Here is a 17,743-nt window from a genome sequence, read left to right as displayed (position 1 = left end):
GCTTCTTCCTAGCAGCTTTCAACAGTTCATAAAAATAGAAGTCATCTGGAAAACTCTTAAACTCTATTTAAGACTGCCTAGGAAAACAGGTATTACATGGGACGTGCTGCCTGGAACCAGGGTGATAGCCTGTGCTTTAAACACGCTGCAAGTGGAGGGAGGTTGCAAATGCATTTTATTTATTTTTCAGGCTTCTCGGTCTTGGCATCCTAAAATGTAAAATTGGGGGTGGTGTGGTGGCTAGATTAGGTGTTAAATTTGATGTCTTCTAGCAATAAATATGCTAGTATTCACTGGCAATCAGGATACAAACACATTGTTTTGTACATAATTATAAATTACAGAAATAATTGGAGGCAAATTTTATAGGGCTACAAAAATAATGGCAGCAAAATGCATGACAATATCTCCTCACAATATTCCTTAAGATTCCTATCTCTACCCCCCCCCCCCCCCGCCAAACAACCTACTAACCTGGTCCAAAGCAAAATGGTACTGATGTGTGTTGTCTGGCCCACAATTAATTTAAGGGGTCAGATAATATACTCTGAGTTAAACATGTGGGTTTCGTGGCTATATACCTCAGTCAGTACTTGAATCAGTAAAATCTCAGCTTTCTAGCTGTGTGATCTTGAACATGCCATTTAACTTTGCTGTTTTCTCATATGCAAAATAAAGATAATATGAACTAACATTAACATAGCACTTACGTGCCAGCCAGTTTTATGTGCTTTACATTATACTAACAATAGTTTTTACCTCTTCATGTCATTGTAAAATTTAATGAGACACCTCTCCCCCAAAGCACTTAGTACATATGTCAGACTATATTTCTTTTCCTGGGTATAAATTACAGAAACTCCAAAAGTTTCTAACATTTAAAATGCTTTAAAAAATATTTTGTGAATGGAAAGGTGATACTGTGCTGGAGGAATTGGGACCTATTTAAAATGCCGATATTTGATCATTATCAGAATTAAAATGAGTTCTCTAGTAGTCAGGAACCCCTGTTCTAATCTTTTTATTCTTCCCCATGGATCACTATGATTTTTATGATTTTTAAAACCTACTTTAGACCTCAACATCCCCATTAGGAAATAGAATTCATGAAACCTGTAACCAACCGTGAAGTGAAGTTGAACGTTTTGGGTTTTAGAAATCTTAGTGATTCAAGGTTATTGGATGAAGTGTATCAGTTAAAAAGAAAGAAAAAAGCTGTTAGCGTGGTAAAATAGAAGACATGACCTGTTATTTATTAGAGAAATGATAAAGCTTCCTAATTTTTTAATCTTTACCCAAAGAAATGCCTAGTATAAAACACAATGGTTTGAATTTTCATTTCAAATGAAAGAATATGTAGAAGAGGTGAATATGTATCTGGACTGTACTCATGTAAGGATTCTTATTTCTAAGGGAATTTTAAGGTCATTTCTGAGTAAGGAGTAAGATGATGGGGATTTAATCAATGCCATAAATGCAGTCATCTTTCCTATTAAGTGATAGTTAACACTTAAATAGCATTTTCTATGTGGTAGACAACAACTCGATGTGATATTATTATTATTAGCTCCATTTTAAAGATGAGGAAACAGGGTCAAAGGTTAACCAACTTGTCCAAAGTCATCTATATGGTATGTGGCAGAGTGGAGAGTTGAAGCTTGGCAGTCTGATTTCAGGGTATGTGCTTGTAATATTAACAAAGAGAAGAGTAGTGGAGCAGTGGTAAAAAAACAAATGGGATTACAGAAATGGGAGAGGTACAAAGACAAGAGTAAAGGAACACTAAAGGGACAAGGAAATACTTCCAACCCCCTTTTCCTCCATTCCTACCACTAGAGAAGGCTTTTGTAATTTATTGGTTGTAGAACTCTATAATTACATATAACAATTTATTGGTACCTGCTGGGGATAGGGAGAAGGGTCAAGTTGGTATTACATTTTACTTAAAAGAACGATGATGATTGAAAGGAGAATGGCCACGGTGATGACTATAATCTTTTTGAAGTGTTTCCACCATATCCTCCCAAGAATCTTTCTTGTTTTTTGGGATTCTTTGGCCTGAAATGAAAATAAACACAAACTTAATGTTTTCTTTCCATTTCTGGATTAATGTGCACACACACTACAATACTTATTAGAACAATTTAGAAGGACAGATTTAATTTGGGTTTGACCAATCACAAAAAGTCTCAATAAGTCTGAGCAGCTGTTATAAAATGATGCACCAAGATTCTTTATTGTGTTCAGCTATACTTTTATTGGCTTTATTAATTTTGTGACCTTGAATAAGTTACTCTCTGACCTTCAGTTTCCTCATCTTTACATCATGATTCTACTTAAATTCCACTATCCCCTACAACCCTATTTAAAATTGCTATCCCATCTCCATTCCAGAAGCCCTATTCCTCTTCAATACATTATTTTTCTCCAAAGTACTTCTCTAACAATATGTACGTTTTACTTATTTGTTGTTTGTTGAGAACGTAAGTTCTATGAAGGCAGGGATTTTTTGTCTGTTTCATTTACTGCTATATTCCCAACAGCGAACAACATAGAGCAGGTGTTCAATTATAATAGTATTTGTTGAAAAAATGAATGACTAAATCTATTAAATGAGGATAATAGTATCTGCCACATAGTAGCCCAGATTGTGAGGATTAATTGAGGTAGTGAATATAGTATATCGAGACTGGATATAAGAATAAATTATGCCATTATTAATATTTTGATGAATAATGAGATGGACTTCGTTAAGTACGATACAAAAAGTTTCATATCTTAACCTAATAAACAAAATAGCTCACTTTTATTAAATTTTATTAAGATTATTGAAAGAATCCAAGGAGCAGTGGAGAGAAATGAAACACTGTCACACGAAATTGTAAAATCCTTCCCCCCCACCCCCTGAAGTAAGCTTTATTGTTTTCATTTGGTCTACTCCTTTTTATTTTTAAAATATATGTAACTGCTTTTCATATAGCGTGATACAAATAAATTGCTTGATGCTTACATGGATTTCTGCTATCTGCCACCTGGATGAGTAAAACTAACATATTTCAGTTAACTTTCTTCGTGCATCAGATCTGCTTTTTTACTCTCAGTATATATGGTGATTTTCCAAGAACAAAATCAAGGTATGTACATGATTACAGTGCATGCTATAAATGGCATGAGTCCTGGTATGCCACTCAGATGGCCTCATGACTCTAGTGTATGACAAGTTATGGGAGCCCCAGGTTTATATATCTAAGATGCTGGTGGTTAGTCTCAAGGATCTGGCATATGGAAGCTAGTGACTACATATACTTTCCAAGATGTTATAATTTATTGAATGCTTAAAGTGCAGGTACTATAGGACATGCATTATATGTATTTTTGCATAATAATATGCAATACTTACAATAACCTTAGGTAAATATTCCTGTTTTATAGTGTTGAAGAAAATGAGGCTGAGAATGGTTTAAGTTGCTTGCCTCAGATTTAGAGTAAGTGGTGGAGCTGGAATTCAAATCTAGAATTGCATGACTATACTGCCTCGTGTAGAAACAGTGAATTAAGGTATAAATGGACCTTGTATCTTTCTCTTAGATTATTTATTCTCTTTTATTAATGTAGTGTGTATATATAGTTTGAAAAGTCAGAATTCTGTAAGGCTTATGAGTAAAAACTGCATTTTCCTGCTCTGCTCCTCCTCAACCTGATCCTGTTTTTCAGAGGTAATCACTTTCAGCTCTTTTTTGTGTGTTTTGTTAATTGCTGTATCTCTATTTCCCGGAACAGTGGTTCTCTCCTGGGGATAATTTTGCCCTGCAGAGAACTTTTGGCTCTATCAGGAGACTTTTGTTTTTTCTTTTTTGCGGTACTCGGGCCTCTCACTGCCGTGGCCTCTCCCGTTGCGGAGCACAGGCTCCGGACGCGCAGGCTCAGCGGCCATGGCTCACGGGCCCAGCCACTCCGCGGCATGTGGGATCTTCCCGGACCGGGGCACGAACCCGCGTCCCCTGCATCGGCAGGCGGACTCCCAACCACTGTGTCACCAGGGAAGCCCAGGAGACATTTTTGACTGTCATGACTGCAGGGGTGCTACTGGGCATCTAATGGATAGAAGCCAGGAATGCTATTGAATATCCTACAATGCATAAGACAGTCCAGAGTGTGCCACAGTTGAGAAACCCTGACCTAGAACAGTGTCTGACATATAGTGGGTGCTCAGTAAATACTTGTTGAATGCACCTCATTTAGCTGTTTATTTTTTCCTGCTGTTTGTTTTCCTCTGTATTGCTAGAAACCATATATATATATTTTTTCTTGATTTTTCCTGTTTCCAACTATAGAAAAGGGGATATAACTCCTACCATACCTCCAAACGCCCCTTCCCCAAACACACACCTTTCCTTTCTTTCCTATTCTTTTTAATTAAAGCTTTGTAACTATTCCCTGAGACATGGAGCATATTTGACTACATTGACTTTAATGTATAGCTTTTTGGTTTCTCTAGAGCTAATAATAGGTAGGTAGTTAAAATGTTTTCATTTATTAGTTTTTAATCTACCAACCAGTAATTCATTCCCAAACTCTCCAGAGGAGCTGGAAAATATCCTTCCTTTGATGGCTCCTCTGTTGGATCCTTCTGCTTTATCTTGAAGTTCCTCACAGAGCCTTTTGATCTACTCCAATGTGGTTTGATTGGGGTCTAGGTTTGCTATACCTATAGCTTTAATCTTCAGATCTTTCTGCACCAGTATCCTGGGAATGCCAATCTCTTGTGCTGGGCCTTTTGGTTTTTCAGTCTCATTTCGTTCCCTTTCTTGATTTCCTTCTGTTGGTGAAAAATTTCTGCTGAAAACTTCTTAGAAAGGGTGAGTGGGAGATACGTTTCTGAGAATTTACACGCCTAGAAATGTCTTTATTCTACCCTTGGTAATTTGGGTATAGAAGTCTAGTGTGGAAATCATTTTCCTTCAGAATTTTAAAAGCATTCCTTCATTTTTGTTTAGCATCCATATATTGCTTTTGCAAAATCTGTTATTCTAATTGCCAAGTCTTTGTTTTTTTTTCTCTCTAAAAACCTTGAGAATCTTCTCTTCCTTTTTAACGTTCTATAATTTCAAGATTACATGCCCTGCTATGATCCTCTTTTGTTGTTCATTGAATCTGTAAATTCATGTTATTTAGTTCTAGGATTTTTTTCTTGTATTAATCTGATTTTCTCCCCTCTGATTCCTTCATTTTCTTTTTCTGAAAATCCTGTTATTCATATGTTGGATCTCTTAGACTGATTCTCTGTCTTTTCTCTCTCTTTTTGCTTTGCTCTCTGAGAGAATATCTCAACTTTATATTACAATCATTCTATTTAATTTAAAAATTTTACTGTTGTTTCAACTTCCAAAAGATCTTTTTGTTCTATGAATAAGCTTTTATATAGCTTTCCATTCTTGTCTCAGGGTTGTACAATATTATCTTCTATTATTTCTCCCAAGACATTAGAGAGGTCTTTTTTAAAAATAAATTTATTTATTTATTTTTGGCTGTGTTGGGTCTTTGTTGCTGTCCGCGGGCTTTTTCTAGTTGTGGTGGGTGGGGGCTACTCTTTGTTGTGGTGGCTTCCCTTGTTGTGGAGCACGGCTCTAGGCACACTGGCTCAGTAGTTGTGGCTTGCAGGCTCTAGAGCTCAGGCTCAGTAGTTGTGCATGGGCTTAGTTGCTCCACGGCATGTGGGATCTTCCCGGACCAGCAGCTTTTACTGCTCTAATGAGGCTCAAACCCGTGTCCCCTGCATTGGCAGGCAGGTTCTTAACCACTGCATCACCAGGGAAGCCCTGTTTGCTTTTTTTAAGTGAAGTATAATTTACAGTATTGTGTTGGTTTCAGGTGTACAACACAGTGATTCAGATATACATACATATGTATATGTGTGTGTGTGTGTGTGTGTGTGTGTGTGTGTGTGTGTGTATATATATATATATATATATTCCTTTTCAGATTCTTTTCCCTTATAGGTTATTACAAAATTCCCTGTGCTATACAGTAGGTCCTTATTGGTTATCTATTTTATACATAGTAGTGTGTTTATGTTAATCCCAGACTTTTAAATTATCCTTCCTCCCAGAGAGATTTTTTTTTTAAATGTAGCTTTTGCTTCTGCATTATCTGTTTTGTCTGAGTTCCTTTTTTCTGTTTACTTTGATTTTTTTTATTATAGAGATTTTTCTCAAATATCTCAGGATCTAAAATGATGATTGGAAACTCCATATGAGTGAGTGAGGGCTATCATTTGGTGGGCTTCACTATAGGATAACCTGGTATGAACCTGACTGCTTCACTGGGGGAATGCCTCAATATCTGTAGGTCAGTATCTGTAGGTCTTTTTTCTTCGGCCTCGTGAGTTTTCTTAGAGAGGAATCCTCTAATCTCCTGCCTGGGTGAAGCTGACTGGGAGAGAGGTTGGGGAATGGTCACCGTATTCAGGATGCAGATTTTTACTTAGTCCACCTAATTTTAATATGATGATCACTCTGTCCTTAACTGCACCTGGTAAATGAGTTTAGAATCTCTTCGGTCTGTTGTCTTTAGATAATACAATTTATTATCCTTTGTCAGGGGTAAGGAGAGGAAACTGTGGCTGTAAAAAGTCGGGAAGGGGCTCTACAGGTAAAATGTTCCTTTTAAAGACTTTATACCCAATCTCTTCTTTCTACACCGATACAGCTTTTAGAAGTACCGTGTATCTCCTTTTAGAAGTACGATGTGTGTCCAATTTCTGATCCTTCCCAAGGTTCTGTGGCCTGGATCATTTGGCATCTTAATATCTTCTGCTATAAGCTTGTTTTTCGAGCTTTTACTGCTCTAATGAGGCTATTAAGTACTCAGAACCCATTTTCCTAGCTTCCAAAATTTTGAAATTTCTTTTCTCTTGTTCTTTTTCTAAAAAATCCTAGTGGTTTATACATTAAAATCTCTAATTGTTGTTTTACCTATCATTTTATTGGCATTTTGAGAGGATACCAAAATAAATGTATATGTTTAATCTGCAAGTTAAAATCCATGACCCATATTTATCTGTAGGCAGACTGACAGAAAGCTTATTGGCCTACTTTTTGTTAAAAAGCCAAATCTGCTTTTTAAGAATAGCTAGGTCTTTTACAAAAAGATCAAGAGAGAGAAAATTAATTTAGCTAGGCAAAAATAGAGGGTTTAGTGAGAATGATTATGTGATATCTGTGTGAAAATAATCTGAGAACAATTGTAAAATATTTCAGTCAAATTTCATCTTTATTTTTTTTTCCTATATATATATATATATATATATATATATATATATATATATATATATATATTGGCTGCACTGCGCATGGCATGTGGGATCTTAGTTTCCTGACCAGGAATCAAACCGGCAGCCCCTGCAGTGGAAGTGGAGAGTCTTAACCACTGAACCGCCAGGAAAGTCCCAAATTTAATCTTTTATTGAGCTGCTTCTACTCAACTGGCTTCAAAGAGGAAGTCATTTTTTCCCATGTAATCATGAAAATACGATGTATACATAAAAGTGGGATTTGTTTGGAAGGAAAGGCAATAAAGTGAAAAAAAAGTCTCTTAATTTTTTTGCTATAACTTTGTGGGATTTAGGTGTTGCCTCTTTTCTGATAAGAAAGAAACATAATCTAATAAAAAAAGTAATAGATCCAGTGATATAGTGGATTATGTAACCCTATAACCCTGCCACTATTACTACTCAGAAACGCTAGATAAAATATAAGAAGCAAACTTTTTTTTTTTTTTTTTGCGGTATGCGGGCCTCTCTGTTGCGGCCTCTCCCGTTGCAGAGCACAGGCTCCGGACGCGCAGGCTCAGCGGCCATGGCTCACGGGCCCAGCCGCTCCGCAGCATGTGGGATCTTCCCGGACCGGGGCACGAACCCGTGTCCCCTGCATCGGCAGGCGGACTCTCAACCACTGTGCCACCAGGGAAGCCCAAGAAGCAAACTTAAATGCATTACTGATATTGGAAGAAAGTAAGAGTAAGGCCAAGTGCAGGAACCTAGGAAAGCAGTGAGAAGTTGCACTGATGGTGCAGCTCCTCTGGATTTGGGAAGGTGATGATGTTGGCCTCTGCCATGCAGGCAGGGCTTAGGGTTTAGTGCTCACAGCGGGCTAACCCTTGGGCTCACGTGAGGAAAGCAATGAAACTACTCAATTTCCATCCTTCCTGTTAACTAGGCTCAAAGCTTTGGAGTCTTCCTTGACTCTCTCTCACCTCATGGCCAATCTGTCAGCAACTCTAATTCGCACCACCTTCAAAATATATCCAGAATCCAATCACTTCTCATCACCTATATTGCAGTCAATATTCATTTAGTGTTACCTACACCTTTACCACTATCTATATAGTTCCTTTAGAATTTCCTTTAGTGATAAACTTCCAGATGTGATAAAGACAGCCAGCTATCCACTGAAGACTTTGAGTTCCCCTTCCATAATGTAGAGTTGTTGCTGGCAAGAGACTGTCCAATTACAGACCACATTTCTCAGGCCCTTCACCCCACCCCTTGCTGTGTCCTCTCTCTACCCCATGTACCTATGCAAAGCTATAATTATAAGACTAATTCCTACCAATAGATTGTGAGTAGAAATGATGGGTGTCAATTTTGGGTTGAACTGGCTCAAAGCAAATGTGCTTCTTCCACTCCCTGTTTAACTAGCTACCACCTGAAATTGAAAGATTCTGAGGGGCCAAAGGCAATGACAGTCACAAAATGTAAAAAACTTGGGTTTCTGGATTACCCTGTGGAAGTCTGCTCACTGAAAGCCTGACTTATACTGTTATACAACCGAGAAATTAACCTCTGTTGAGTTAAAACACTGAAAACTTGAGGTATGTTGGTATAGCTAATGTTTCTCTAATAGTGAAATTGTAGTAGGATGAGATGTTGTTACTATCAATACAGAACTCTAAAACTCTAGCACTGGCTTAGCCATCAGGTGGTAGGCACAGAAGAAACTGATATTAGAGTCTGGAAAGATAAAGACCAATGCTCTGCAGGGTAAAATATTTGCTAAAACTATTGCCTGTGATAATTTGGAAGGCAGACAAAATACTACTGAGTCTGTCCTTTTAGAAGAAAAGGTTGGAAAATAGAAAGGTAGTAGCGTGAGTTCTTTTTACTGGCTACATTTAGCAAGGCAACAACTGGCTGGTTTGCAAGAAGAAATGAAAAGGAATAGAGAGACTGCAGAAATGTGGAACATTGGAAGATTGGATAAGCTGATGGTTCTTGGGCCCAAATAATAAGACATTAGATTGAAAAGACCTTTTAATGACAGATGCCCATTAAGATTCTACCTTTCCTCAATTACAAACCCCCCTGAAACCTATTAAAAATGGGCAAATGACTTGAAATTCAAATCAAAGTAAGATACCACTTCACACCCGGTAGGATGGCTATAATAAAAAAAAAAAAAGGAAAAATAACAAGTGTTGAAGAGGATGTGGAGAAATTGGAACCCTCTTACATTACTGGTGGGAAGGTAAAATGGTTCAACCGCTGTGGAAAATAGTTTGGAAATTCCTCAAAAAGTTAAAATAGAATTACCATATAATCCAGCAATTCCATTCCTATGTACATACATAAGAGAATTGAAAACAACTATTCAAACAAAAACTTGTACACAAATGTTCATAGCAGCATTATTCACAGTAGCCAAAAGGCAGAAACAACACAAATGTCCATCAGTTGAAGAATGGATAAACAAGTTGTGGTCAATCCATACAATGGAATATTATTCAGCCAAAAAGGAATGAAGTACTGATACATGCTACAACATAGATGACCCTCGAAAACATCATGCTAAGTGAAAGAAGCTAGACACAAAAGACAACAGATTGTATAATTCCATTTATATGAAATACTCAGAATTGGTAAATCCATAGAGACAGAAAGTAGATTATTGGTTGTTAGGGGCTGGGGAGTAATTGCTTAATGGGCATGAAGTTTATTTTGGGGGTGATAAAATGTTTTGGAACTAGATGGAGGTGGTGGGTACACAACATCGTGAATGTACCAATTGCCACTGAATTGTATACTTTAAAATGTTATTTTTTTGTTATGTGAATTTTACCTTAATTACAAAAAGATTGTGCCCTGCATTAGAGATCAGATTAAGTGTATAAGCTTCCTATCCAACCAAGCCTAATGGCCTCAAGGTAGTTGCCTTTAACTTGAGAGGGAGGCATGAGCAAGAAAGCAAAGAAAATACATATTGGAAAGGATAAAAAAAATCCAGTCATTTTTCATATATGATGGAATTTCTATGTAGAAAATGCAAATAAATCCACAGACAAACAATATTACCATAAAAGAGTTCAGCAAGAGTTGGGATACAAAATCATTATGCAAAAATTGACTGCGTTCTTATTAACCAAAAATTTTTTGAAAATGTAGTTTAAAAAATATCATATACAATAGAAACAAAAACAGATACCAAGAAATAAATCTCAGAAAAGTTGTACAAGACCCTTAGGGGAAAAATTATAAAACTCTACTGAAAGATTTTGAAAGAGACTTAGAAAAATGAAGAGACATAGCATGTTCAGAGAAGGGAAAACAGTATTTTAAAGGTGTCAGTTCTCCCCATATTAATGTAATTCCAACTAATATCCCAACAATTTTTGTGTGTGTGAGAGTGTAACTTGAGATGTAGAATCTAAAATTCCCCAAAAGAGAAGTAAGCCTTGCCAACATAATTTCCAAAAAAGAGAAAGTAGACGAACTTGCCCTATAAGATATTAAGACTTCTCATAAAACCACAGTAACTAAAATGGTGTAGTACTGGCCCAAGGGAATAGAAATAGATCAGAAGAATATAATACATACAAATTAAAAGAACGAAAATTGTTTACATATGAAAACATTATATGTGGCAAGGTTGGCATTACAAACCAAATGGGAAAGCCTGAGCTATTTAATAAATGGTCGCTTGGGCAACTGGTTATTTATACAGAAACTAATAAAATTTGATTCCTACCTCATATTTTATGCAAAAATAAAATTCCAGATGTTTTAAAGATTCATGTTGAAGAAGCAGAAATAAAAACTTTTAGGAGACAATATAAGAGTATCTTTATAACCTGGGGAAAGGAAGGCGTTCTTAAGACACAGAAAGCATAAAGGGCAAGACTGATACATTTGCCTACATGAAGTGTAGTTGATTTACACTGTTGTGTAAAAAAATGAAAATATTTAAAATTTAACATGGATAGGCACTGACATCTTCCCTAGGTATGATGTAAAATGGTAAATCATGAAAGTTAAGATATTTTGAGGGTAGAGGGGAAATTCCACAGTGATGCAGAGTTGGCCACTGCAGACCCCTTTGTCCACTCTCTTGTAGTGTATTGCAATACCTACAATTTATATGGGTAAGTGAATTATGGGTAATACATGGGTAATATTATTTAGTTTTAACTAAGCTAAAGTAGACATGTGGCTTAATTATACTAACAAGGCAAAGATAAACAACAAGAAAATGACAAAGGATATATCTCTGCTTCTAGTTTGAACACTCTACCTGCCATATTTAGAGACTTAAAAAATAGTCATTTGTAATCAAATCTGACTTTTAATCACACTATCATTAAAATACATTATTAAAATTTTTCTTAGAGAGACATAGTTTTAATTTTCTTAAGAAAAAATATTTAATATTTGATTTCATTTTTGTCTCATTCTTTTAATTTCTATTAGTATGTTTTAATATATAACATTACTATAGAGGAATATATATAATTTATATATATTTAAATGCATTCTCAAGAATATTTTTTGAATAAGTATGCATGATCAAAAAACTCTATAGACCATTGTCTTAGAAACATTTTGTAAATGTGTACTAAAAGACATGTACAAGGGTGTTCAGTGCAGTGTTGTTCACAATAAAGAAGTTGGAATCTACATTAATATTTATTAAAAGGGGAAAGGATAAGTATTTCTGTATTTCTTAAAATAGTAATGATATGCTGTCAGAAGCTAAATTGATAAATTAGAGCTAAGTGTATCAAAATGAATACATTTCAAAAACATAATGTTGAACTAAAAACTCAGGTTGCAGAAGGATAGGTTCATTATAATGTCATAAATACAAAGTTTAAAAATGCAAACCAATACTACAGATACATATATAGCAGAGGAATCAAAACATGCATACAAATGATTCAAATCAAATTCACGATAGCGGTTCTGGTGAGGGAGTGGAATGGGTTTGGGAAAGGTACACAGGGGACTTTAATTATATGTATAATTTTATTTCTTTAAGAAACAAAGGCCCAAACCAAATGTGGCAAAATATTAAGTCCAGATAAAGCTGGCTGATGATTACAAGGGTATTAGATATATTATTCTCAAAACTTTTTTCATAGGGACTTCCCTGGTGGTCCAGTGGTTAAGAATCCGTCTTGTAATGCACAGGACGCTGGTTCAATCCCTGGTCTGGGAACTAAGATCCCACATGCTGCAGGGCAACTAAGCCCGCGCCACAGTTACCGAGCCTGCTCGCTCTGGAGCCCGCACGCCACAACTAGAGAAAGGCCTGTGCACCACAACAAAGAGCCTGCACGCTGCAACAAAAGATCGCAACAAAAGATCAACAAAAGCATGTTTATTAATGAACAATGAATGAATCTAAATGGCTTGGACAGTTTTATCTGAACTCTTGTGTTATAACTCTCATAAAGACAACAACTGCAGTGCTATACAATGATTTACTTTATTAGTTCTTCTTTGTAGATTATATAAACTGATGTGACATCTTTTTCCTGCTATAGAAACAATGTAGAGGATTGCTTTGTTTAAGTAAGTAGTGTTTAATTTAACTAACATTCAGTGCTTGTTTGCTGGGGTTGTGGCTATCATATTCATCCTTATTATTCTTAGTGCCTATTATAGAGCCTGGTAGACAGTAGATCTTCAAAAGATATTTGTTTAATTGATCAATAAATACAAGGTGCAGGGATGGCATAGATGAGAGAGGCATAAACTCAGCCTGGACAATGGATGAGGAGATGATTCTTGAGTTGGGTTTTGATGGATGAGTAGAAGTTTTCCAGGGGAAGGAAAAAGAGGGAACAGTATGCATAAAGGTGTGAAATAATGCAACAGGTATTTTGGAGAACTACAAATAGTCTGATATTTTTTGAGATTTATAAACTACAAGACATGACCTCTGGGTGATATGACTGGCAATATAGTCAGAAGAAAGCTCATTAAGTTAGGGAGGTTGGACTCTACCCTGCTTGGACAAAGGGGCACCACTAGAGGGTTTTAAAAGGGCTATAGATAACGTTCATACTTGTATTTTAAAAGAATACTCTAGTATCGGTGTGGAGGATGACTGGAGCAGAGTAGAACCAAAAATAAGGAGAACAATTAAATCTGGGAATTACCATAGTCAGACAAGAGATAATTGATCTTGGAGTGAGACAGTGAGTGGCATTGGGGTGGGCAGAAGGTGTGTTTAAAAGAGATTTAGGGCTTCCCTGGTGGCGCAGTGGTTGAGAGTCTGCCTGCCGATGCAGGAGACACGGGTTCGTGCCCCGGTCCGGGAGGATCCCACGTGCCGCGGAGCGGCTGGGCCCGTGAGCCATGGCCACTGAGCCTGCGCGTCCGGAGCCTGTGCTCCGCAACGGGAGAGGCCAACAGTGAGAGGCCCACGTACCGCAAAAAAATTAATTAATTAATTAATTAATTAAATAAAAAAAAATTAAAAAAAAAAAAAGAGATTTAGCTATCTGTAGAATACTATTTAGCAATGATAAGGAATAACATATTAACACAACAACATGAATATAAAATACATTATATTAAGTAAAAGAAGTCAAACACAAAAGACTGTATTGTATGATTCTATTCATATGACGTTGTAGAAAAGACAACACTATAGTGACAGAAAGCAGATTAGTGGTTGGTTGGGGTCAGGGTTGGGGAAGAGTCAACTACAAAGGAGGGCAGATTTTAGGATGGAAGAGCTAGTCCACAACTTGATTGTGGTCACACAATTGTACATAGCTACCACAATTTGTCAAACTCCACAATTAAACTGGGTGAATATATGTGAATAATACCTTGGTAAATTGTTTTGAAAGGTGAAAAAAATGAAGCTTAGAACAAAAAAGATTTAGGAGGTTGAATCAATAGAACTTGATGAGTAAAAAGTAGTGTGTATTCTTTGCTTTATATGGTGGCTGTGTTTCTAGAAAAGATCTGTAAAAATAAAATTTAAAATGCTCAAAGCAGGGGAATTCCCTGGCAGTCCAGTGGTTAGGACTCCGAGCTTCCACTGCAGGAGGCACAGGTTCGATCCCTGGTTGGGGAACTAAGATCCCACAAGTCGTGAGATGTGGCCAAAAAAAAAAAAAAAATGCTCAAAAGGAACTATTGAACACTTGGTGATTGTTTTAAAACTATTTTCTAATAGAGAATTTCAGACACATACAAAAGTTGACAGGATGGTATAATGAACCCCTGTATACTCAGCATCCAGATTTAACCATTGTCCATTTATGGCCAATTTTGTTTAATTTATACACCATTCTACTCCCCCACTCAAACTATTTTGAAGCAAATCTCAGATGTTACAAAATTTCATTCGTAAATATTTTAGTATGTATCTCTAATAAGTAATGACTCTTTTAAAAACATAACCACAATGCCATTATCACAGCTGAAAATTAATTATATTCCTTAACCTCATCTAATATCCAGCTAGAGTTCAAATATCTATTTGTCTCATGAAGTTGTAAATTTTCATTTTTATAGTTTGTTTGAATCAAAATCCAAATAAGGACCACACATTGCAATTGATATACCTTCTAAGTCCTTTTATTGGTAAGTTTCCCTCTCCTTTTTCCCTTGCAATTTATTTGTTGACTAACCTGTGTGTTTCTTAATGTAAGAAACCCTTCTGTTACACAAATAACCACTTTCTACTTTAATGGGCTTTAAAGTTTGGATTGTTTTATTTTATTTATTTATTTATGCATGCATGCATGCATGCATGCGGTACGCGGGCTTCTCACTGTTGTGGCCTCTCCCGTTGCGGAGCACAGGCTCTGGACGCGCAGGCTCAGCGGCCATGGCTCACGGGCCCAGCCGCTCCGCGGCATGTGGGATCCTCCCGGACCGGGGCACGAACCCGTATCCCCTGCATCGGCAGGTGGACTCTCAACCACTGCGGCACCAGGGAAGCTCTGGATTGTTTTATAATTATTCTTTTAATATTTTAGTTGCACTTCAATAATTTTTGATAAAGCCATAGTTTGGTGACATAAGATTATCTCACCAAGTGTCCCAGTATGTTTTTGCTTTTGGCAGTTTGTCTCAAGGGCAATGATCCTATGACTTAGAGCACTGTTTGAGTATTAAGACAGCCGTGTAACACTCACAGTTGTTTGCAGATCATCTGTCCTATCAGTGAAGATATTCAATCTTTCTTCTCTTTCCAAAATTTTATCAATATTTTGGGTCATCACATTTTTTACATCAGTTACTTGACTCTTCAGTGTGGATATCGAGCTGTCCTCTTGATTTTTATTGTATTTCATCTATATAGAAGTGAAATATAATATACATTTTATTTTCTGTAAATGAAATCTATTGTAATATATTGTACAAATTAGAACAAAGGTGTCAAAGGCACATCTCACTTGTATTTCAGCATAAGGAATCAACTAAGCCTCAAATTGTCCTACCTTAATCGTGAAGAAAAAATGGGGGGTGGCAGGAGAGGGAATATATCAATGTATTCAATCAGCAGTGGATTTTTAAAGAATTTAAATTGTGTATTTATTTGAATAGACTTTTTAAAAGAGCAGTTTTAGGTTCATGGTAAAATTGAGTGGAAATTACAGAGTTCCTGCATGCTCCTTACCCCCCATACATGCACGGCCACCCTCACTATCAACATCCTGTGCTTGAGTGGTCCATTTGTCACAATGGATGACCCTATGTTGATGCATCATCATCCAAAGTCCATAGTTTCCATTAGGGTTCACTGTTAATATTGTACATTCAGTGGATTTTGACAAATGTCTAATGACATGTTTTCGTCTTTACAGTATCATACAGAACAGTTTCACTGCCCTTATAATCCTCTGTGCTCCACCTATTCATACTTCCTTTTTCCCTAAGCCCTCGCAAAAACTGGTCTTTTTACTGTCTCCATAGTTTTGTCTTTTCCAGAATACCGTATAGTTAGTCATACAGTATGCAGTGTTTTCAGATTGGCTTCTTTCACTTAGCAATATGCATTTAAGTTTCCTCCATGTCTGTTCATGGTTTAATAGCTCATTTCTTCTTAGTGCTGAATAATAGTCCATTGTTTGGATGTACTGTAGTTTATTTATCCATTCACCTATGGAAAGACATCTTGATTGCTGCCATGTCTTTGCAATTATGGATAAAGCTGCTATAATATCCATATACAGGTTTTTGTGTGGATATAATTTTCAACTCCTTTGGGTAAATACCGAGGAGCACTATTGCTGGATCATATGGTAAGAGTATGTTAGTTTTGTAAGTAACTGCCAAATTGTCTTCCAAAGTGAGTATACAATTTTGCATTCCCATCAGCAGTGAATCAGAGTTCCTATTGCTCCACATCCTTGCCAGCATTTGGTGTTGTCAGTGTTTTGAACTTTGGCCATTCTAATAGGTGTGTTAGGGGTATTTCATTGTTGCTATAATTTTCAATTCCCTAATGACATATGATGTTGAGCCTTTTCATATGCTAATTTGCCATCTGTATATCTTCTTTGGTGACGTATCTATTCAAATATTTGGCCCATTTTAAAAATTGGGTTGTTTTCTGATCGTTCAGTTTTAAGAGTACTTTGTATATTTTGGGTTACAGTCCTTTATCAGATTTTCCTTTTGCAAGTATTTTCTCCCAGTCTGCAGCTTGTCTTCTCATTCTCATGACAGCTTCTTGATCCAGTTTGACAGTCTCTTTTAATTGGTGTATTTAGACCATTAACTTTTTAATTTAATTTTAATTAATTAATTAATTTATTTATTTTTGGCTGAGTTGGGTCTTCATTGCTGCGTGCGGGCTTCCTCTAGTTGCGGCAAGCAGGGGCTACTCTTTGTTGCGGTGCATGGGCTTCTCATTGTGGTGGCTTCTCTTTGTTGTGGAGCAGGGGCTCTAGGTGCGCGGACTTCAGTAGCTGCAGTGTGTGGGCTCAGTAGTTGTGGCTCGTGGGCTCTAGAGCACAGGCTCAGTAGTTGTGGCACATGGCCTTAATTGCTCCATGGCATGTGGGATCCTCCTGGACCAGGGCTTGAACCCATGTCCCCTGCATTGGCAGGCAGATTCTTAACCAGTGCACCACCAGGGAAGTCCTAGGCCATTAACTTTTAAAGTGATTATTGATATAGCTGGATTAATATCTACCATATTTGTCACCATTTTCTATTCATTGCTCTTGTTCTTTGTTGCTATTTTTGTCTTCCACTCTATCCATATTAAAAATGACCTCTACATCTGGAGAAAACTGTAATTTGAAAAGATACATGCACCCCAATGTTTACTGCAGCACTATTTACAATAGCCAAGACATGGAAGCAACCTAAAAGTCCATCAACAGAGGAATGGATAAAGAAGATGTGGTATATATATACAAAGGAATATTACTCAGCCATAAAAAGAATGAAATAATGCCATTTGCAGCAACATGGATAGATCTAGAGATTATCATA

General features: G+C 36.8%; 1 protein-coding gene across 2 annotated transcripts in view; it reads right to left on the bottom strand.

Annotated features, from left to right (window-relative positions):
- Positions 1-1,791: 1,791 nt before the first annotated feature.
- The window catches only part of LOC308615610 (uncharacterized protein), a 31,641-nt gene continuing 15,689 nt past the window's right edge, over positions 1,792-17,743 (bottom strand). For both annotated transcript variants that reach the window (XM_081231207.1, XM_081231208.1), the window contains exons 5-6: positions 15,433-15,591; positions 1,792-2,058 (exon numbers count right to left, since the gene is read on the bottom strand). In XM_081231207.1, the coding sequence (XP_081087333.1) occupies positions 1,933-2,058; positions 15,433-15,591 (285 nt within the window). In that variant the 3' untranslated portion in view covers positions 1,792-1,932. The remainder of the gene's footprint in view (positions 2,059-15,432; positions 15,592-17,743) is intronic.

This window comes from Mesoplodon bidens (assembly GCF_964165515.1).
Source record: "Mesoplodon bidens genome assembly, chromosome: 1".
NCBI lineage: Eukaryota > Metazoa > Chordata > Mammalia > Artiodactyla > Ziphiidae > Mesoplodon > Mesoplodon bidens.
Note: the sequence above shows the minus strand (reverse complement) of the source record. Positions and strands in the feature narration are given on the sequence as shown.